At 35.3% G+C, this 23378-nt stretch overlaps 1 protein-coding gene across 1 annotated transcript in view; it reads right to left on the bottom strand.

The window, feature by feature from the left end:
* PARP8 (poly(ADP-ribose) polymerase family member 8) overlaps positions 1-23378 on the bottom strand; it is a 215756-nt gene that overhangs the window by 91013 nt on the left and 101365 nt on the right. The window contains exons 5-8 of the mRNA XM_037799282.1: positions 12537-12626; positions 11914-11984; positions 4187-4264; positions 2730-2824 (exon numbers count right to left, since the gene is read on the bottom strand). Coding sequence (XP_037655210.1) covers positions 2730-2824; positions 4187-4264; positions 11914-11984; positions 12537-12626 — 334 coding nt within the window. The remainder of the gene's footprint in view (positions 1-2729; positions 2825-4186; positions 4265-11913; positions 11985-12536; positions 12627-23378) is intronic.

The raw sequence follows: 23378 nt of genomic DNA, 5'->3' as shown, positions 1-23378 counted from the left end.
CCTGAGTACCTCTTTGTTGCTCAGATGTGGCCCTCTCTCTCTCTAACTGAGCCACCTCGGCAGGTGAACTCACTGCCCTCCCCCCATGTGGGACCCGACTCCCAGGGGTGTAAATCTCCCTGGCAATGCAGGATATGACTCCCGGGGACGAATCTGGACCCAGCATCGTGGGATTGAGAATATCTGCTTGACCAAAAGGGGGATGTGAAATGAAACGAAATACTTTCAGTGGCTGAGAGATTTCAAATGGAGTTGAGAGGTCACTCTGGTGGACATTCTTATGCACTGTATAGATAACACCTCTTAGGTTTTAATGTATTGGAATACCTAGAAGTAAATACCTGAAACTACCAATCCTGAAGATGATCGTATAATAATGTAGATTACAAGGGGTGACAGTGTAATTGTGAAGGCCATGTGGATCACACTCTCTTTGTCTAGTGTGAGGATGGATGGGTAGAAAAGCAAGGACAAAAACTAAATGACAAATAGGGTGAGATGGGGGGGATGGTTTGGGTGTCCTTTTTTTACTTTTATTCTTTATTCTTATTCTGATTCTTTCTAATGTAAGGAAAATGTTCAGAAATAGATTGTGGTGATGAATGCATAACTATATGATCATACTGTGAACAGTTGATTGTATACCATGGATGATTGTATGGTATGTGAAGATGTTTCAATAAAACTGAATTAAAAAAAAAAAAAGTAAAGTTAAACTATTAATAGTTGTTTTGGACTATTTATTGAAAATCCTTAATGCCTTTTTCATTTATTCACTGCATATCATTTATTTAAGAATCATATTCTTTACCCTGGAGCCATGCCAGAGGTCTGCAGTGAAATCATCATAGCTAATTTGCTAAAACTTAGGAGATTTCAAAGGTTTGCTTTTCCAACTATAATTTCATCACTCACACTCAACTGCAGCCTGATATACCTTCATGAGTGGGAGAAAGAGGGTCTGGTGTACACAACCGCAGCTTATTTATGGTATAGGTGGCAGTGAGTTTTTGTTTTCTGTTTCTGCAACTAAAATGAATCATTTGGCAATTATAAATTATAGCTGGGCTGTACTTCCCAATTAAAAGTATTTGTCTGCCCTCTCAAAATCTGTATATGCAGACTGCAACCAGATAATATGAACATTTTCTTTAATGGAGGCTGCCACTGAAAAGAATCAAGAACCCACCAGCCTGTATTTCATGTACGCTCATGCTATGCTCACCAATGGAGCAGGAAAAGGACTAAAAAGAAAAGGAAAACAAAATAAAGCAAGCAACAAAAAATGCTGCCCAGCATTCACAGAACTCACAGTCTAGAGGGGGAGAAGTAAACCAATAATTACAAGAAGACATGAGAAGTATAATAAACAAGATAAGAGCCAAATGCAATAGGAATCCAGAGTGCAGAATAACTAATCTGCATTGGAAATTCAAATAAGGCTCAGAGAAGAGCTGACCTTTAGAGTTGTTCTTGAACACTCAAAGATATGGTAGATTGAGCTATGTATCCCAGGAAAATACATGTTCTCAATCTTAGTCCTGTTCCTGTGGGTGTTGATTCACTGTAAATAGGACCTTTGAAGATGTTATTTTTAGGTAAAGTGTGGCCAGTTGAATCAAGATAGGTCTTAGTCCTATTACTGGAGGTCTTTTAGAAAGAAAATCACAAGGAGGAGTTGGAAGCTGGAAGTCAATGGAATCCAGAATGAAAAGGAGACATCATTGTCATGTGACAGGAAAGCCAAAGAACCCAAGGACTGCCAGCCAGAACATTACCATCCCCAGGAGGAACCACAAATCTTCTAGCCTCTGAAACCATGAGTCAATAAACTCCCATTGTTTAAGCTAACCCACTGTGTGGTTATTTGTCATAGCAGCCAGGCAAACTAAGACCAGGTTTGTGAGAGAAGCATTCCTTAACAAGAAAACAGCTTGTGTAAATGCCCAGTCAAGAGGGAATACTGTGCATATGGGGAGCAGGGACAATTCCGGTTTGGATGCCTATGGAGCAGGTAAAAGAGAACAAGGTCAGGCTGTGAGTTGCCTTGAATTTCATGCTTCCTCGGACAGTACCATGTAGGCAAAGAACCATTCTAAGAATCTAAACAGAAATCTGAAATAATCAGATCTGACTACTGGAAGCTGGTATGGTAACAGTAAGGATTTTCTCAAATTAAGGACAGAAAGGTAAGATAAAAATAAGGGTGGTGGGGTCTTCTGATGATTAAAAATAATAAAAAATGATCTAGCAGTTTAACACCAAATAATATATTAAGTAACTGCAGAATTCAAACACTGTACAAATTTGTCTTTTTTTTTTCCTTAAGCACCAGATCACAAATCACAGTGTGATCTGGACACCAGTGGATATGCATTATTTACTTTTATCATTTAAATGGATGTGGCCTTGATTTATAGTAACAGCATGGGCACAGCTGGCAAAACTATTACAGAAATTAATTATGACCATACTTAACATTATTTTATAGAACGCTCCAAAATAAAAATTTCTTGAATGTAATCAATGAAATCTTAAACCACATGTACCAAATATATATATATAGCCATAAATATGCTATTTTATTTAAATTGAAATACAGAATCTCTCTCAAACCCTTTCAAATATAATTAAGCCCAAGAAAAATTTCATTTTAATTACTCCAAAAGAAAATCCTTCAATGGCTTACCAAATTATTCTGATTTTATTGTTCAAAGTTATTTATTTACCTGAGAGAAACTGCATGTGGTCCATATATCTCTCTCACTGCTGACAAATCAGCTTCCAATTGTGGGTGCTTGTGTAGTTCCCCATCATAGTTCACCTAATGAAAAGCGATGATTAAGAAATTACTTAGGGGTGAAGAGAATCAAAAGAATTAAAACACAAACATTGTCTTGGACACATCACCCTGAGGGTTCTGCTATGGACATTTTCTCTGTCAGTTTCATTTAAAAAAAAAAAACAAAAAAAAAACACATAGTTAATTCAGCAATATATATTCATTAAAGTTTCTAGGTTCACATAGCTCTAGAATAATTCATTATGTTTAAAAGGTAAAATGAAACTATTTGGATACAAATAAAATGCAAATGTGAAAGCAGTGAAATAAGTGTCTGGCAAATGATATGAAAAACTTCTAGACTTAATACCCAGACTGAAAGAAAGCATATAAGTCTCCCCTCTGAAAGAGTTATTTGTGTAAACAAATGAGACACTCAATTATCTATTTCCCTCAGAAGGCAAAACTGGAAGAATTCTTTTGCATAAATATTAAAGTGTTATATTGATAAAAGAATCATTTCAGTAGGAAAAATACCTCATTGCTAGAAAGGCATTCCTGGAGAAAAGAAATCTAATTTTATTTACCTCAGTATTTCTATTGCCTTGCATATGCTTAATTGACAAATTACTAATTCTTGACTCTGACTAAATAAATTTACTTGCAATCTTTCGCATAATTCTAACTTTGGCTTTAATGCCCCTCTTTAACATATTGCCCTCCCATTATTCTATCTACGTAACAAAGCATATTTATTCAAGAGGTTGATGGAAACAGAATAAGACATATAGAGCCAGACTCTAAAATCAATTGCTCAGTTTTAAATTTTAACATTTTCCTGGAAAAATCTGATGGGGTCTTTAATATGTATGCATTGCAGATATGCTATTTTCATATTATATGTTTAATAACATAATTTTCAACAGATTTTATATTAATATATGGGAAGGGGTGGCAATGAACACAACTAAAAGAATAAGGAGAATGCAAAATAATTAGAACCTAACAATTTTTTGTAAAGGTTGATCATCATCTATTTAAAACTGGCAATCTATGCTTTTGCTATAAGTGTTGTTATTTCAAAATATTGACTGAGCACAATATGATCAAGAGATGCAAAAGCAAAAAGCATAATAAAATGCTATCTGCAAAATCTCTGTAATAAATTAAAACAACTCCAATTTAAATGAATAACTATCGTTAACAAATGAATTACACAGAAATTTAAATTTCTGAAAATAGGTAGAAAATGAAAAACAGATAAATTATGCAGATTTCCTAGTTAATAACAGAACCATGACCAATAATAAATAAATCTCAACTCTTAGGCATAGATTTCTACTAGGACATATGTGGTATTGCTAACTTTGAAAGTGTGTATTTGAAAGATAAGGTCTTGCTTACCTGTCCTCCATAATAAAACTCTTCAGAATCATTATCACCTTCAGAATCTTCTTCCACTGTACTATTCTGTCTTGACTCCTTAATAATAATGGAGTAAGAAGACAATTTTAATGGTCAAACTAGGTTGCTTCCTTTTGAAAAGAAAGTAGCTGGTGGTCATAACAGGCACATCTTGTGCATATTATATTAATTTTATACAAAAATATTCTTGGTACAATACAACCCAAGAACAAAAGACAGTAAGAGACAAATAGTTTTGTGTGTCCATTCAGTTCTATGTATCTGTTTTTTAAAAGTTGGATTTCACTGGTCTTTGAGTAGGTTGTGCAGTTAAATATTTGATGTATATTAAAAACTTACGCATAACCAATTAAGCTTTGGTTTTATCCCGGTATAATATATCACAAGTTCATACCGATACAACCTTTATCAAAAATTCTTCAGCATTATTTATTCTAGACTGTGCTTACTTCCACTGCAACTCCACACAATGGAATGAAAGGATATATTTTGAATCCAATACTATATAAATAAAATTATGAAAAGAAATAAGAATCTCATTATGAAAAGAACTGTTTCTGAATAAAGAAATTATTTGCTTTAGATTTCAGATTTCAAAATGATATCTAATTAAATATGCTTTAACTTGAAGTTTGAATTTCCAATTAACAGAACTACATGCTATGTGCTTAAAGTGCAAACAATGAAAATTCATCTGAAGAAACTAGTAATTAATCCAATGGTGGCATTCCCATTCCTGGTCTTTTTAGCATCGTTAGGAGAAAGGTGACTTTCTTTGTATTCATGCCTAAATTTCTAGACTGCATTTCAAGCTCTTAAAGAAAACAAAAAACCCAGAAAAGAGAATTTATGTTTTACAAATGCTAAGTTTCTGGTTTTAGCAAAAGTTTTGTTAAATCAGTGATTCTTAATGTAGATAAGGAAGGGAAGATTGATACAACTGAAATTGGAAGACAGGATTGTATCAAGTGCATAGTTTCAAAATCAAAGAAGTGTTGCTCCCATTGCACACGCTGTCTACTTAATGCCCCAGTGTTTACTTATGGTTTCAAATACATTTTTAAAAAGCAGGTCAATAATAAGAAGACTATACTCAAGCTCTGTGCTACTCTGGCTAAAGAGGTCCTATTTTACAAATGAAATTTTAAGGATTCCCTCAAAATTATGTGTGGCCATTTATATAAGTGTTTCTCAGTGAATTAAATTATTTGATGAATGAATACAGAATAAATTAGGTAGATTTTATTTAGATTTAAATCAGACATTCTCCTCTATGATTTTAAAAGTAACTTCCATCCCAGAGTTAATTTCAGGCCAATCCCTTTACCACACAAAATATTTAAGTCATTAGGTGGACTTCTGAAAAGATGGTGGAATAAGGCAGAGCTCACTGCTTTTCCAAAAACACCTAGAGGACAGGGAGAAACCATCCAAAGCAGCTGTTCTGGGGTTTGGGAGACCAGGGGAATACTGTGTAACATTCAGGGAAGATCAGCACGAAGAGACAGAGAAAGTGCAGTGAGTGACTCCACCGGACAAGGCTTCTGGTGCCCATCCCCCACCCTGGAGGCAAGCAGCTTGTGCTCAGCTCGGTTCCTGCACTGTGCGCTGCTGTGGATGGGAAAGCCAGGGAAGCCCTCTTCCCCAGAACAGAGGGAGATGTGGCACAGTTGGCCAGCGAAAGTGGACCTCTGGGTCCCACAGCCTTTTCCCTTTTCTGGACAAGCAGCCGCAATGCCCATGGCACCAATGTTTCCACCCACCTTAGAAGGGGAGCAGACAGAACTAAAAATACCCCACCTTTGTAGGGCCCCAGGTTGCTGAAGAACACCATCTGCTGGGCAGGCTGGGAAAGTGCAGTTTGGAAAGCTACTTTTCTAATCCTCTCCCTTTAGAACTGGTCTGCCCCCATGCATGAGTCCCTGGCACTGTTTTGGCTAGGAATTACTGACCAACCAAGTGCCAAAGAAGAGCTTTAAAATGAACCAAATCATCAAAATCCTTTAGAAGAAAGGAAAAATGACCTTCAGAATAATCTCATCAAGATAAACAGATGCCCAGATACCAGCAAAAAATTACAAGCCATACTGAAAAAAAAAAAAAACAGAAAGAAATGGCCCAAATGAACAAATTAAAAAGTTATAGGAGACACAATTTGGAACAACTAATCAAAGATGTTCAAACAAATCTCCTAAACCAATTCAAGGAAAAGAAGGTAAATAGAGCTAAAGAGATAATGGATATTAAGAAGTAACTAGGTGAGCATAAAGAAGAATTCAAAAGCATGCAAAGAAAAATAACATAACTTATGGCAACGAAAGGCACAACAGACAAAATAAAAAGCACAGTAGAGGCATATGATAGCAGATTTGAACAGGCAGAAAAAAAGGATCAGTGACCTAGACATAGGACATCCAAAATCAAAAAGATAAAAGGACAGAGAAAAGAATGCAAAAATATGAACAAGGTCTCAGGGAACTGAATGAGAACATGAAGCACAGATATATACACATCATGGGTGTCCCAGAAACAGAAGAGAAGGGAAAGGGGGCCAAAAGAATATTTGAGGAAATAATGGCCAGAAATTTTCCAACTCTTATGAAGGGCGTAAGCACACAAAACCGAGAACTACAAAGTACTCCAAACAAAATAAACCATAATAGACACACTCCAAGACACATATTAATGACTGTCAATTGCCAAAGATAAAGAGAAAATTCTGAAAACAGCAAGAGAAAAGCAATTCTTCACTTTCCAGAGTACCGCAATAAGAATACGTGCTGATTTCTCATTAGAAACCATGGAGGTGAGAAAGTAATGGTGTGATATATTTTAGGTACTAAAAGAGAAAAACTGCCAGCCAAGAATTCTTTATCTGGAAAAACTACCCTTCAAAAGTGAGGGAGAGTTTAAAATATTCACAGAAAAACAGAAGCTGAGAGAGTTTGTTAACAAGAGTCCTGCCCTACTTGCAGGCTGAAAAGAAAAGACAGAGAGAAAGACTTGAAGGAGAGTATAGAAATGAAGATTATCAGTAAAAGTATCCGAATGGATAAATAGAGAGACAAAAATAAAATATGCTATGTAAAAGCCAAAGAATAAAATGGTTGAAGTAAGTACTGTCTTATCAATAACAACACTGAAGTTAATGGATTAAACTCCCCAAACAAAAGACACAGTTTGGTAGAATGGATAAAAAAATGTGGTCCATCCATATGCTGTCTACAAGAGACTCAACTTAAACTCAAGGATACAGATCAGTTGAAAGTGAAAGGCTGGAAAAAGGTATTCCATACAAACAGTAACCAAAAAAGAGCTGGGCAGCTATAATAATGTAAGACAAAATAGACTTTTAACAGCGAAAAATGTTATAGAAGACAAAGAAGAGTATCAAAAATTAATAAAAGGGGCACACCACTAAGAAGAAATAACAATCATAAATATTTAGGCACCTAACTAGGTTGCCCCAAAATAAGATGAGGCAAACACAGGCAAAACTGAAGAAAAAAATAGACATCTCTACAAAAAACAGACTTCATACACCACTCTCATCAACAGATAGAACATCTAGACAGAGGATCAATAAGGAAACAGAGAATTTGAATAAAATATAAATGAACTAGACCTAACAGACATATACATAACAATGTACCCCAAAAGAGCAGGATATACATTCTTCTGAAGGGCTCATGGATTATTCTCTGGAATAGACCACATTTCAGGGCAAAAAAAAAAAAGACTCAAAAAATTTAAAAAGGCTGAAATTATATAGCATACTTTCTCTGACCATAATGGAATGAAGATGGGAATCCATAACAGATGGAGAATGGGAAAACAGACAAATACATGGAGGTTAAACAACACACATTTAAACAATCAGTGGGTCAAAGAAGAAATTACAAGGGAAATCAGTAAAAACTTTTGGGATGCAGCAAAGGCAGTGCTGAGAGGGAAATTTACAGCCCTAAAGGCCTACATTTAAAAGAAGAGCTAAAATCAAAGACCTAACTGCACAATTGCAGAAACTAGAAAAAGAACAGCAAACTAATCCCAAAGCAAACAGAAGGAAAGAAATAACAAAGATTAAAGCAGAAATAAATGAAATGAAAAAAAGGAGAGAGAATCAGCAAATCAGAAGTTGGTTCTTTGAGAAGTTCAATAAAACTGACAAACCCTTAGCTAGACTGACAAAGATGAAAAGAGAGAAATGCAAATAAAATCAGAATGAGAGGGTGACGTTACTATTACCCCCACAGAAAAAGAAAGATTATAAGAGGATACTATGAACAACTTTATGCCAACAAATTAGAAAACTTAGAAGAAATGTACAACTTCCTAGAAACACATGAACAACCTACACTGTCTATATAAGAAAAAGAAGACCTCAACAAACCAACTGCAAGTAAAGGCATGGAATTAAGTCATCAAAAACCTCCCAAAAAGAAATAGCCCAGGGTCAGATGGCTTCACAGAGAAATCCCACCAATCATTCCAGGAGGAATTAACAGAAATCCTACTCAAACTCTTCCAAAAAACTGAAGAGTAGGGGACATTTACTAACTCATTTTATGAAGCTAACATCACCTTAATACCAACGCCAGATAAAGATACTACAGGAAAAGAAAACTACAAGCCAATCTTTCTAATTTTATAGATGCAAAAATCCTCAACAAAATACTTTGAGAATCAAATCCAACAGCCCATTAAAAGAATTGTACACCATCATCAAGTGGGTTTTATCCTAGGCATGCGAGGGTGGTTAAACACAAGAAAATCAGTTGATGTAATATACTGCATTAACAAATCGAAGGGGAAAACCCACATGATCCTCTCAATTGACACAGAAAAAACATCTGACAAAATCCAGTTCCCTTTCCAATAAAATCACTGAAAGACAGGAATAGAAGGAAACTTCCTCAACATGACAAAGGGCATATATGAAAAACCCATAACTAACATTATTCTCAATGGTGAAAAACTGAAAGCTTTCCCTTTAAGATGAGAAACAAGATAAGGATGCCCACTGTCACCACTCTTACTCAATATTGTGCTAGAAGTTCTAACTAGAGCAATTAAGCAAGAAAAAGAAATAAAAGGCATCCAAATAGGTAAGGAAGAAATAAAACTTTCACTATTTGCAGTTGACATGACCCTACATTTACGAAGTCCCGAAAAATCCACAACAAAGCTACTAGAGCTAATAAACAAGTTCAGCAAAGTAGCAAGATAAAAAAATCAACACCCCCAAAATTCATAGGGTTTCTATACACTAATAATGAGCAATCTGAGAAGGGAACCAAGAAAAAATTACATTTACAATAGCAACTAAAAGAATCATATGTCTAGGAATAAATTTAACCAAGGATATAAAGACCTTAATTCAGAAAACTACAAAACATTGCTAAAAGAAATCAAAGATCTTCATAAATGGGAGGACATTCCGAATTCATGGATTAGAAAATTAAATATAGTTAAGATATCAATTCTACTCAAATTGATCTATGGTTAGTACAATCCCAATCAAAATCCCAATGGCCTATTTTGCAGAAACAGAAAAGCCAATCATCAAATTTATTTGTAAGGGTAAGGGGCCCCAAATAGCCAAAAACATCTTGAAAAAGAAGAATGAATTTGGAGGACTCACACTACCTGGCTTTAAGGTATATTGCAAAGCTACAGTCATCAAAACAGCATGGTACTGGAATAAAGATAGACATACTGATCAATGGAATTGAGTTAAGAGTTCAGAAATAGACATGTACCTTTATGGTCAATTGATTTTAACAAAGCTGCCAAGTTCACTCAACTGGGACAGAAGAGTTTCTTCAACAAATGGTGCTGGGAGAACTGGATATCCATATCCATAAGAATGAGAGAGGACTGCTGTTTCATGCCTTATATAAAACTTAACTCAAAATGGATCAAAGACCTAAATATACAAGACAGGATCATAAAACTTCTGGAAGAAAATGTAGGGAAGCATTGCTAATATCTTGGGGTAGGAGGAGGCTTTTTAGACTTGACACCCAAAGCACAAGCAATGAAGGAAAAAAGTAGTTAAATGGAACCTCCTCAAAACTGAATACTTTTGTGCATTAAAAGACTGTTAAAAAGGTGAATAGGCAGCCTACTCAATGCACAAAAATATTTGGAAACCACATATCCAATAAGGGTTTACTATCCAGAATATATAAAGAAGTTCTACAACTCAACAGTAAAAAGACAAATAACCCAGTTTTAAAATGGGCAAATGACTTGAACAGATATTTCTCCAAAGAGAAAATATAAATGGCTAAAAAGCACATGAAACGATGCTCAAGATCACTAGCTAACAGGGAAATGCAAATCAAAACCACAATAAGATATCATTTCACACCTACTAGAATGGCCACTATTAAACAAACAGAAAACTACAAGTGTTGAGAGGATGTGGAGAAATAGGAACACTTATTCACTGTTGGTGGGAATGTAAAATGGTACAGCTACTGTGGAAGATGGTTTGGCAGTTCCTCAGGAAGCTAAGTATAGAATTGCCACATGACCCAACAATCCCGCTATTAGATATATATTCAGAAGAACTGAAAGCAGGGACATGAACAGTCATTTGCACACTGATGTTCATAATGGCATTATTCACAAATGCCAAAAGAGGGAAACAAGCAAGTGTCCATCAACCAATGAATGGATAAACAAAATGTGGTATATACATACAATAGAATATTATTCAGCAGTAAAGATGTAAGAAAAAAATGCACCAACATGGATGAACCTTGAGGACATTATACTGAATGAAATAAGTGTGACATAAAAGGACAAATATTGTATGATCTCACTAATATGAGCTAATTATAATAAGTAAACTCATAAAGTTAAAATCCAGAATATAGGTAGCCAAGAGATACAATGAGGGTAGAAAATGGGGAGCAGATGCTTAATGTGTGCAGAATTTCTAACTAGGTTGAATTTAAGTTTTTGGAAATGGACAGAGGTGATTTAAGCATTATGGTGAGTGTAATTAACAGCAATGAATTATGTGTATGACTGTGGTTAAAAGGGGAAGTTTAGAGATGTGTATGTCACTAGATGGAAAACTAGAGGATACAGCATGGGACTGTGTAACACAGTGAACCCTGTGTGGATGATGACTATGATTAATAACACAAATATAAGAATGTTCTTTCATGAACTAGAACAAATGTACATTACCATTACAAAGAGTTAATAATGGAGTGATAAAAGGGGAAAAATGCACCTCATGCAAACTATGAACTATAGTTAACAGTAATATTTTTAATATTCTTTCATCGACAGTAACAAATGTACCACACCAATGCTAGGGGTCAGTAACAAATGTACCAGACCAATGCTAGGGAGGATAGGAGTATTGGATGTTTTTGGAGTGTTTTGGAGTGTTTTGGAGTGTTTTTGGAGTAATGAAAATGTTCTAAAATTGCGGTGATTGTGGTGATGAATGCACAACTATGTGATTATACTGTAAACCACTGATTGTATATTTTGGGTGGATTATATGGTTATATATATATACATATCAATAAAACTGCTGAAAAAAATTAAGCCATGAACTTTGGCCACATTCATCATATGCAATCTTAATGTAAATAACAATGATTATTTTAACTACAAATACAAAATAAACTAAATATATATCAATTTTTTTGAAGAAATATAAAATAAAATTTACATACCTCTCCATTTTCTTTCTGTAATTTGGATTTTATGGATAAGCAACAGTTAATGTCATTTGTTTTTCTTAATTCTGAAAGAAAGTTATGGTTAAAAAATCATTTTCGTTTTCATGATGCTATTTACCAAACATTCAGGAGTGTTGGTATAAAGAACTCCTTCAGTGATATTCTCCTTTGCAAGAGAATTAAGGGATATTTTGAAATTATATCATGTTGGGGAGTTACACAGTATACAACTTACTCTAATATTTTACTGTCCATAAAAATGTGGTCAAACTAAAGTACCACTACACAGATATCTTTACCTCCGTTATATGTCTCATGGTATCTATTTTGCCTTCAGCATGCTTTTTTATATATTCAGTTTGTCTAGCCACGTCACTATGTATAGAAAGTTTCACAAGAGCAAATTTCAACATAATACATTTTAGCAGGATTTTTTAAAGGTATTTTAAATGTACGCATTTAAAAAAATTTGAAAAGCAAAAGCACTTTAAATAGAAAATTGGCATGGAACAGATTTATAGATAAATATGTTATAATTGCTACAAGAAATGAAAGCCAGAGCTACCTGCAGTTAAGAAAATATTAATCTAGAATAACAAAACTTGTATTTCTGTTACCTGTTGCTATTCGATGAAAAATTACTGGAATTGGCTCTGTAGTAACTAATACATCTTCGTCATTTTCTGAACTTGACACATATGTATTATCTGTAAGAAAATACATATAATTAAGACATAGCAACTGGAAGAAAATAAACCTTTTATTAAAACGCAGTTAGTTATACCCATATCACTTTAGTTCCAACACAGCAAACACTGCTGTTCTGATTAAACTCAGAAAAAATGGTGATGTAAATGGCAGAATTGTATGTGAATTAGTTGTAAATGATCTCTTTAAAGATGGTTGCCTATTCTAGGGAGATATATCTTGGAATGTCCAACTACATCTATAATATATCATCTGGCAATGAATCATGTGGATGTTACTGGTTGCCCCATATCACTGACCAGGTCCATCCTAACATCAATATCTACTAAAAGAGTGACTGGAGGGAGAGGAGAAGGAGGAGCACTTGGCACAATAAAAAAGATTCAGTATCAAGTCATTAAAGAATTTGAGCTGGTGCATTTGTTGCAAATTGTCTCTCTCTTAATGCTCTAATATATATACTTTGAGTTGACGTAAAGTTTCAGAATTATCCTTCTTCCATGAATTAATTTTATCTATATATTTTACACAAGTTGAGTGCATAGAACATTGAATTTCCCATAATTCCTTAAGTATCATTATCCACTATTTGTTTCTTCTGGAAAAAAATAAGATTTTCATAAATTCAACATTTTTTCCTCATAAATACATATTCCCAAGTATATGCTAATGAGCTTGAAATTAATGTAAGGCAAAGCTTTTCATTCTACTTTGCTCATTCATGATTGCATGGTATCAGTGAGATAACTATTTTAACAAATGCTTAGTTAATTCATTAATAATGGTTCCATAATGCACTCGATGACATACTAAATTGTGTAAAATATCCCTAAGAAATAATGAATATCTGTATTAATTTCTGCTAAGGGAAATTCAGTGTTCAGATGATTGACTGAATACAAGATAAAAGATCTTTTTGAGCCAAGTTTTCATAATGCTGTGTCAGTACAGTGAGAACTTGGTTTTTAATTGATAGATATCTAAGTCATTACTTTATTTCCAAAGAAACATCTGTACTGTTTTTAGACCTTGAGTAATGAGTAAATGATATTGATTTGTATTCACAACTTAGCCTCAAAAGACTGCCAATCGATACTGGCTTTAAATAGTTGTTCAGAATGATAAGAGGGAGTTGGTGTGGATTAGTTTTGAAAGAAAACAATTTCATCTCATTACTTTGATCTTTTTAATCACAAATTTTGCTTAATTTAGTTTTTCAAATACCCTCACACAAGTGCAAGATTTTCATTTTTATCAAGTGGGACCAGAGAGTAAAAAACAGATTTAATATAAATTTATTTTTAATTATTGTCTCATCATACCAGTTGAGACTTGGACCACTTATCTAGTCTACTCTGCCAGTAACCTCTTACTTCCAGGTAAGTGTCAAAAACCCTTTTATTAAAGCCAGTTGTTTTATTTCTCAAACCCTCACTCAGTCTTATAGATTCAAAGTTACTTGATACTGACTCAACCTAGTTTATCTGCTTTCTCTATGCACAACGAATTCCTTAGAGCAAACTTAAGGAGAAATGGTGTATTAAAAAGGAAGCAATAGATAGGCGGGGCAAGATGGCGGATTGGTGAGCTGTATGTTGTAGTTACTCCTCCAGGAAAGTAGGTAGAAAGCCAGGAACTGCGTGGACTGGACACCAAAGAGCAATTTGACTTTGGGCATACTTCACACAACACTCATGAACACACTGAACTGCTGAGATCAGTGAGATCTGTAAGTTTTGTGGCCAGGGGACCCGCGCCCCTCCCTGCCAGTCTCAGTCCCATGGGAGGAGGGGCCATCAGCACTGGGAAGGAGAAGGGAGAACTGCAGTAGCAGCTCTTATCGGAAACTCATTCTACTGATCCAAACTCCAACCATAGATAGACTGAGACCAGACACCAGAGAATCTGAGAGCAGCCAGCCCAGCAGAGAGGAGATAGGCATAGCAAAACACAGCAAGAAAAACTCCAAAATACAAGCAGAGGATTTTTGGAGTTCTGGTGAACATAGAAAAGGGAAGGGCAGAGCTCAGGCCCTGAGGCTCACATGCAAATCGGGAAGAAACACTGATCTCTCTGCCCCCTGGATCTTTCCTTAATGGCCCTAACTGCTTTGTCTCTTAGCATTTCAATAACCCATTAGATCTGCGAGGAGGTTTTTTTTTTTTTTTAACTTTTTTTTTTTCTTTTTCTAAAACAATTACTCTAAGAAGCCCAATACAGAAAGCCTCAAAGACTTGCAATTTGGGCAGGTCAAGACAAGAGCAGAACTAAGAGAGCTCTGAGTCAAAAGGCAATAATCCAGTGGCTGAGAAAATTCACTAAACAACACAACTTCCCAAGAAAAGGGAGGTGTCCGCTCACAGCCATCATCCTGGTGGACAGGAAACACTCCTGCCCGTCGCCAGCCCCATAGCCCAGAGCTGCCCCAGACAACACAGTGTGACGGAAGTGCTTCAAATAACAGGCACACACCACAAAACTTGGTGTGGACATTAGCCTTCCCCGCACCCTCAGCTGGTTGTCCCAGAGTTGGGAAGGTGGAGCAGTGTGAATTAACAAAGCCCATTCAGCCATCATTTCAGCAGACTGGGAGCCTCCCTACACAGCCCAGCAGCCCAGAACTGCCCTGGGGGGACGGCACTCACTTTAGACATAGCACAGACATCCCTCAACAGAGGAACAGGGGGTGCACGGCCTGGAAGAGGGACCCACTCACAAGTCTCAGGAGCCATACGCCAATACCAAGGACTTGTGGGTCAGTGGCAGGACAAACTGTGGCAGGACTGAACTGAAGGATTAGACTATTGCAACAGCTTTAAAACTCCAGGAACACCAGGGAGATTTGATTGTCAGAGCCACCCCACCCCCACCCAGACAGCCCAGACACATGCGCCATATAAAGGGCAGGCAACACCAACTACACACGCAAGCATGGTACACCAACTGGACCCCACAAGACTCACTCCCGCACTCACCACAAAGGCAAAGCAGGGGAGAACTGGCTTGCGGAGAACAGGTGGCTTGTGGACACCACCTGATGGTTAGTTAGAGAAAGTGTACTCCACGAAGCTGTAGATCTGATAAATTACAGATAAGGACTTCAACTGGTCCACAAATCCTAAAAGAACCCTATCAAGTTAAGCAAATGCCAAGAGGCCAAAAACAACAGAAAATTACAAAGCATATGAAAAAAACAGACGATATGGATAACCCAAGCCCAAGCACCCAAATCAAATGATCAGAAGAGACACAGAACCTAGAGCAACTACTCAAAGAACTAAAGATGAACAATGAGACCATAGTACAGGATACAAAGGATATCAAGAAGACCCTAGAAGAGCATAAAGAAGACATTGCAAGACTAAATAAAGAAATAGATGATCTTATGGAAATTAAAGAAACTGTTGACCAAATTAAAAAGATTCTGGATACTTATAGTACTTATAGTACAAGACTAGAGGAAGCTGAACAACGAATCAGTGGCCTGGAAGATGACAGAATGGAAAATGAAAGCACAAAAGAAAGAATGGGGAAAAAAATCAAAAAAATCGAAATGGACCTCAGGGATATGATAGATAATATAAAAATAGAAGGGGACCTTAAAAGATGGAAAAATATTCCATGTTCATGGATAGGAAGACTAAATGTCATTAAGATGTCAATTCTACCCAAACTCATCTACAGATTCAATGCAATCCCAATCAAAATTCCAACAACCTACTTTGCAGACTTGGAAAAGCTAGTTATCAAATTTATTTGGAAAGGGAAGATGCCTCGAATTGCTAAAGACACTCTAAAAAAGAAAAACGAAGTGGGAGGACTTACACTCCCTGACTTTGAAGCTTATTATAAAGCCACAGTTGCCAAAACAGCATGGTTCTGGCACAAAGATAGACATATAGATCAATGGAATTGAATTGAGAATTCGGAGACAGACCCCCAGATCTATGGCCGACTGATCTTTGATAAGGCCCCCAAAGTCACTAAACTGGGTCATAATGGTCTTTTCAACAAATGGAGCAGGGAGAGTTGGATATCCATATCCAAAAGAATGAAAGAGGACCCCTACCTCACACCCTACACAAAAATTAACTCAAAATGGACCAAAGAGCTCAATATAAAAGAAAGTACCATAAAACTCCTAGAAGATAATGTAGGAAAACATCTTCAAGACCTTGTATTAGGCGGCCGCTTCCTAGACTTTACACCCAAAAGCACAAGCAACAAAAGAAAAAATAGATAAGTGGGAACTCCTCAAGCTTAGAAGTTTCTGCACCTCAAAGGAATTTCTCAAAAAGGTAAAGAGGCAGCCAGCTCAATGGGAAAAAATTTTTGGAAACCATGTATGTGACAGAAGACTGATATGTTGCATATATAAAGAAATCCTACAACTCAATGACAATAGTACAGACAGCCGAATTATAAAATGGGCAAAAGATATGAAAAGACAGTTCTCTCCAGAGGAAATACAAATGGTCAACAAACACATGAAAAAATGTTCAGCTTCACTAGCTATTAGAGAGATGCAAATTAAGACCACAATGAGATACCATCTAACACCAATTAGAATGGCTGCCATTAAACAAACAGGAAACTACAAATGCTGGAGGGGATGTGGAGAAATTGGAACTCTTATTCATTGTTGGTGGGACTGTATAATGGTTCAGCCACTCTGGAAGTCAGTCTGGCAGTTCCTTAGAAAACTAGATATAGAGTTACCATTCGATCCAGCGATTGCACTTCTCGGTATATACCCAGAAGATCAGAAAGCAGTGACACGAACAGATATCTGCACGCCAATGTTCATAGCAGCATTATTCACAATTGCCAAGAGATGGAAACTACCCAAATGTCCTTCAACAGATGAGTGGATAAATAAAATGTGGTATATACACATGATGGAATACTACACGGCAGTAAGAAGGAACGATCTCGTGAAACATATGACAACATGGATGAACCTTGAAGACATAATGCTGAGCGAAATAAGCCAGGCACAAAAAGAGAAATATTATATGCTACCACTAATCTGAACTTTGAAAAATGTAAAACAAATGGTTTATAATGTAGAATGCAGGGGAACTAGAATAGAGAGCAATTATGGAAGGGGGAACAATAATCCAAGAAGAACAGATAAGCTATAGTGGGTAAATTTAACGTTCTGGGAATGCCCAGGAATGACTATGGTCTGTTAATTTCTGATGGGTATAGTAGGAACAAGTTCACAGAAATGTTGCTATATTAGGTAACTTTCTTGGGGTAGAATAGGAACATGTTGGAAGTAAAGTAGTTACCTTAGGTTAGTTGTCTTTTTCTTACTCCCTTGTTTATGGTCTCTTTGAAATGTTCTTTTATTGTATGTTTTTTTTTTTTAATTATTTTTTTTTATTTTTTTATTTTTCATACAGTTGATTTAAAAAAATAAAAGTTAAAAAAAAAAAAAAACAAGGAAAGAAGTATGCAGAGTCCCCTTGAGGAGCCTGTGGAGAATGCAGGGGTATTGACCTACCCCACCTCGATGGTTGCTAACATCACCACAGACATAGGGGACTGGTGGTTTGATGGGTTGAGCCCTCTACCACAGGATTTACCCTTGGGAAGACTGTTACTGCAAAGGAGAGGCTAGGCCTCCCTATAATTGTGCCTAAGAGCCTCCTCCCGAATGCCTCTTTGTTGCTCAGATGTGGCCCTCTCTCTCTAGCTAAGCCAACTTGAAAGGTGAAATCACTGCCCTCCCCGCTAACTGCAATCAGACACCCAGGGGAGTGAATCTCCCTGGCAAACATGGAATATGACTCCCGGGCAGGAATGCAGACCCGGCATCGTGGGATGGAGAGCATCTTCTTGACCAAAAGGGGGATGTGAAAGGAAATGAAATAAGCTTCAGTGGCAGAGAGATTCCAAAAGGAGCCGAGAGGTTACTCTGGTGGGCACTCTTACGCACAATTTAGACAACCCTTTCTAGGTTCTAAAGAATTGGGGTAGCTGGTGGTAGATACCTGAAGCTATCAAACTACAACCCAGAACCCATGAATCTCAAAGACAATTGTATAAAAATGTAGCTTATGAGGGGTGACAACGGGATTGGGAAAGCCATAAGGACCACACTCCCCTTTGTCTAGTTTATGGATGGATGAGTAGAAAAATATAAGAAACAAACAAACAGACAAAGGTACCCAGTGTTCTTTTTTACTTTAATTGCTCCTTTTCACTTTAATTATTATTCTTGTTATTTTTGTGTGTGTGCTAATGAAGGTGTCAGGGATTGATTTAGGTGATGAATGTACAACTATGTAATGGTACTGTGAACAATCAAATGTATGATTTGTTCTGTATGACTGCGTGGTATGTGAATATATCTCAATTAAAAAAAAAAAAAAAAAAAAAAAAAAAGGAAGCAATAAAACACCAACACCGATTCAACCAGAAGGGAAGATTAAAAAAAATCCACAAAGTAGACACAACATCATGCAAAATCACAGCATCATGGGATGCCAGAGATCTAACTAAATTATCAAGAGACACAGAAATAAATTAAGAATTCCTGTTTAGAAAAACAGGGAAATGAGTAACTCAATTTAAAGGGTTGTTCTACCAAAATGACTTCATAACGTTTTGACACTGGAAAGCAGTAAGATTTGATTCAAGTTGATTCAGTTTGGTAAACAGAAGTTGCACAATACTGCAGGACAGGGTTATGACTTCAAATGATTCATTTTCTAAGAGATGTTTAAATGAATTCCAGTTTAACCAAAATCTTAATAGTGTTCCTACCACATCATTGACAGAAGAAACAGGCTAACTTCATAACAGCATTAACTTTTAAAAAATGTTTTCACTTATCTATCAGTTTGTATTTTCATTGATACTTAAAACACTTTTAACTTCTGGTTCTGGCTTAATTTATCCTGTTCGAAAATGTTCTCAGGTTTTATAAGATTATCTACTAAAATTGCCATTATGTCATAATAAGCCAAATCTTATACGTATACCCATGATAGGAAAGAAAATGTAGGAGGGTAGAGAAAGCACTTCTAACCTAGACCCTGCTACAAACTAGTTGATGATTCTTTATAACCTCAGCCATAGCCTTCTTAGCTATAAATGAACACATTTACTTATGATCTTCAAAGATCTTTCCAGATATATAAGCAGAGTTTATGTTTTCTTTTTGTTCTTGCTGTTTAAATCTTCTATGAACTATTTTGTCAGTTGTAATAATAAGATCATCTTTGTTGAGAAATGCGGAAGTAAGACATAGAAAGGTAGGGGGTGCATTTAAGGTAACAGAATGAGTCAGTGAAAGATTAAGAATTTTTTAAACCCAAATTCCCTCATTGGAATTCTACTTGATTCCAGGCTGCCAATTTTTTTTTTTTTAATTCTGGGGAAAAGTTAGGTTCTTTAATGTATGTGAACTACACATCTTTGTTAAAGGCTGTTAATAATGAATATTTTTTTCTACTTCCCTTCCAAAGTACTTCAGCATTATCAGCACGTCCATAGACACTGGGGAGAGATAAGTAGAAAGCTATGGAAAAGCATCTCTTGAACAATTGCCTTTATTCTATTTCAAAGGCAGCATATTTTAAGCTAAGTCATTCTATTTTTCATTATTGTATAATTTAGAAGAAATAATTATCATAATTATAAATGATTATATTTATTTTGTATTATATTCTGGACATTTTCCCCAAACTTCATATATAATATCCTTGTCGCCTAAGCCAACCAACTATCATCCCTTGAAAAGATGAGGAAACCGAGGCTCAGAGAAATGAAGTAATTTGTTCAAATTACTTAAGTAATTACACAGCTAGTAAGTGGTGAAGCTTGAATCTGACTCCAAAATCAGTGCTTTTTCACTGAATTATGTGTTTTTTTTAAAATACAAATACGAAAAATTATAACTCAAAAATTGCAGTACCTTTTGAATTAGAAATGCTTAATAATTACAAAAAATTATATTTTAGAGGCTATAATTTGATAAGAGCCTGTGTAGAATTTTAGTTCTCAGTTAAGTGATTCACTCACAAAGTTATACACAATGCCCAAATGTCTGCACAGAGGCCAAGACTCTTCAGACTCACAGGTACTAAAGGATCCAGAACTACCCCTCATTGCTCTAGATTCTAGTGAGGAAAGCAGCAGGGATGTGAGAACTCACTTGCACCAGTAGGTAGGCATCATACTTAAAGGTGGGAACTGATGAGAAAGAATTCTCCTGTTCTGTTACAGCAGAGTCAATTACCTGTGACTTGTAGTACACACATCTATTCTCTGATCCATTAACTTCAAAAGCAAAAAACTGTCTACAGCATAAAATTCACTGAGAAGTACAAGTAAACCAGTTTGTTTTGGAGAATCAACATCATATCATTTAGTACTTCAATTATATGTATGTTATTATGTATATAACCACATCTTAAAAAAAACATAAATTACAAAATCAGTTTAAGTATCTGGTAAAGGCTATTTAGAAGCTTAAAATTATGTTAAATCTCTTTCTAGGGAATTAGGGTGACAGAAAAAATCCCATCTGAATTTGGAGGATAATGCTGATACATTTCCAAAAGGCAAAGAAAATCCCAAATTTTCACACTTAGATGGTAAACTAATCATTAAACTATTAAATAAATCCAGAGAAGGGAAGAAAGTAAGCCTAGGAACATGAACAGAAGGAATCAAAGATAATATCAAAATTTCTACATTGAAAAAATTTTAAAAAAACATAAAAGAGCTCTTTATTTGAAAGAATTTTTAAGATTAGTAAATTCTTTGGAAGGAAAACTAAAGTGGGGACAAAAGACAGGGCAAATACAAAGCAACAGGAATGAGAAGAAATAACCACAGAGATAAAGAAGATTTTTCCCATTATATACAGAATACTGTGAAAAATAATTTTTTGCTAACAAATTTGGACATTTTGCCAACACAGTGGACATTCAAGAAAAGCACGTCAAAAACGAGTAAATAAAAATTAGAAAAAAGGAAAAGATGAATAATAAAGGCAAAAAAATATAATAATTGCCCTAGGTACATTCCTAAAAAGGCAATAGGCACAGGCTGTTTTCTTTGTAAATTCTACAAATGTTCAAAGAACTGTTTAATTCCTTCAGTAAACTGAAGACTTTAATAGCAAAGCATATGATGAAAAAAACATAATTCTTATAATCCAACATTAAGATAAATGCTAATTTAACATTTTACTATTTAAGAAGAACATATATATGATAACAATAGATGTCAAACAGAAATTTGAGAAAGATTTAATCTTCATTCCTTTTGTTAAAAAAAAAAAAAAAAAAAGCCTGGTAAATTAGGAAAGGAATGATAACTTCCTTTTTAAAAGCAATTGCAAGCATGCTCATGCTCACTAATTTTGTAAAAGGGGGAAGCTGCCAACTATCATTTCTATTATTAAAATTTACTCTGGAAGTTCAGGTCGCTGCAAGAGGAGGAGGAAAATAAAACAGGTAAAAATCTTGGAAAGGAAGAGTAAACACATTATTTTAAAATAATATTATCTATCTGAGAAATTCAATAGTATGACTGAACAACCCTCGGTACAAATAAATGTGGATTAAAATTTGAATAATTGGGAAAATATTATATTAATGTTCACTTGGAAGAAAAGTACTATAACCACTAATACTAAACTACTTCTTCCCCAGAAGTGACAGGGAATCAGTACTGAATTATATCCTTGGTTCTACCACCAAACTATATGATCTTGGGAAATAATATTTTACATCTCTCTGAACATTTCTTCGAGTGTAAAGTATCATGACCATCCCTGCTCTGTCAATTGCAGAGATTGGCATTTACAATCAAAGGAAATTATGTACATGGAAATACCTAGGATACTGTGTGCTACACAGTGTATTTTGGTGAACTGGATGCTTAAAGGTTTAAAACATAGTCACAGTTCTGCCTCAGTATTTAAAACCAGCATGCACTAAGCTCCCTCTCCTATCCTTCTGTTTTATTGTCACATAACTGAACCTACTTGGAACATGTAGACCAAATATAAGTTATACTTACAATCCTTTTTTAAAAAAAATTATATTGGGAATTGACTACAAACTTGCTCCAAGAAGGTAATTTAGTAAAAGGAACACAAATAATAACCAATACCTTACTTTTAAAATCCAATCTGTATATTGTATTTCCAAGTGGAGCTCTCTTTAAAAAAAAAAGCCAGAGTAATACCTCTAGTTCACAAGAGGGAGCTAAATGGTTGATCCAGTTGGTTTAGTAAAGGCACTTTATACCTATTTCCCTGGGATACAGACCAATTCTCTTAATTGCCCTCAAGGTGGGCATTGATTTGTAGCATTTCTATCACCTTGACATTAAGTCCTTCCCCTCTGCTGGCTGAAATCTCTAGGAGCTGCCTCTGATGAAAAGTAAAATAACATTTACAATAAACAGTGGGACTTTTTCTAAATACTTAGCAAAATTCTGTATCAAAAACATAGCACAATAATATAGAGGGTTAAAGAGCATACATATCTCCAAAAATAATTTTTCTTATTAATATTTCTTGTTTTGGTTTTTCAAAATTTTCTAGAATACTTTATTATTATTTAAAAAATAGGTATATTCTTAATACTGAATAATTCCCATTGAATAAATGAACAATAGTTTTATAGAATACTATTCTTTAAACATATTTGAGACCAGAGCAAAATAATTGCAAGAAAGTTTATAATTTAAAAATTATTTTAAAAGGTAACATTTAATTTGTA

This window comes from Choloepus didactylus, chromosome 11 (genome assembly GCF_015220235.1).
Source record: "Choloepus didactylus isolate mChoDid1 chromosome 11, mChoDid1.pri, whole genome shotgun sequence".
NCBI classification, from domain to species: domain Eukaryota; kingdom Metazoa; phylum Chordata; class Mammalia; order Pilosa; family Megalonychidae; genus Choloepus; species Choloepus didactylus.
The sequence above is the reverse complement of the archived record's forward strand: the minus strand, read 5'-3'. Positions and strand labels throughout refer to the sequence as shown.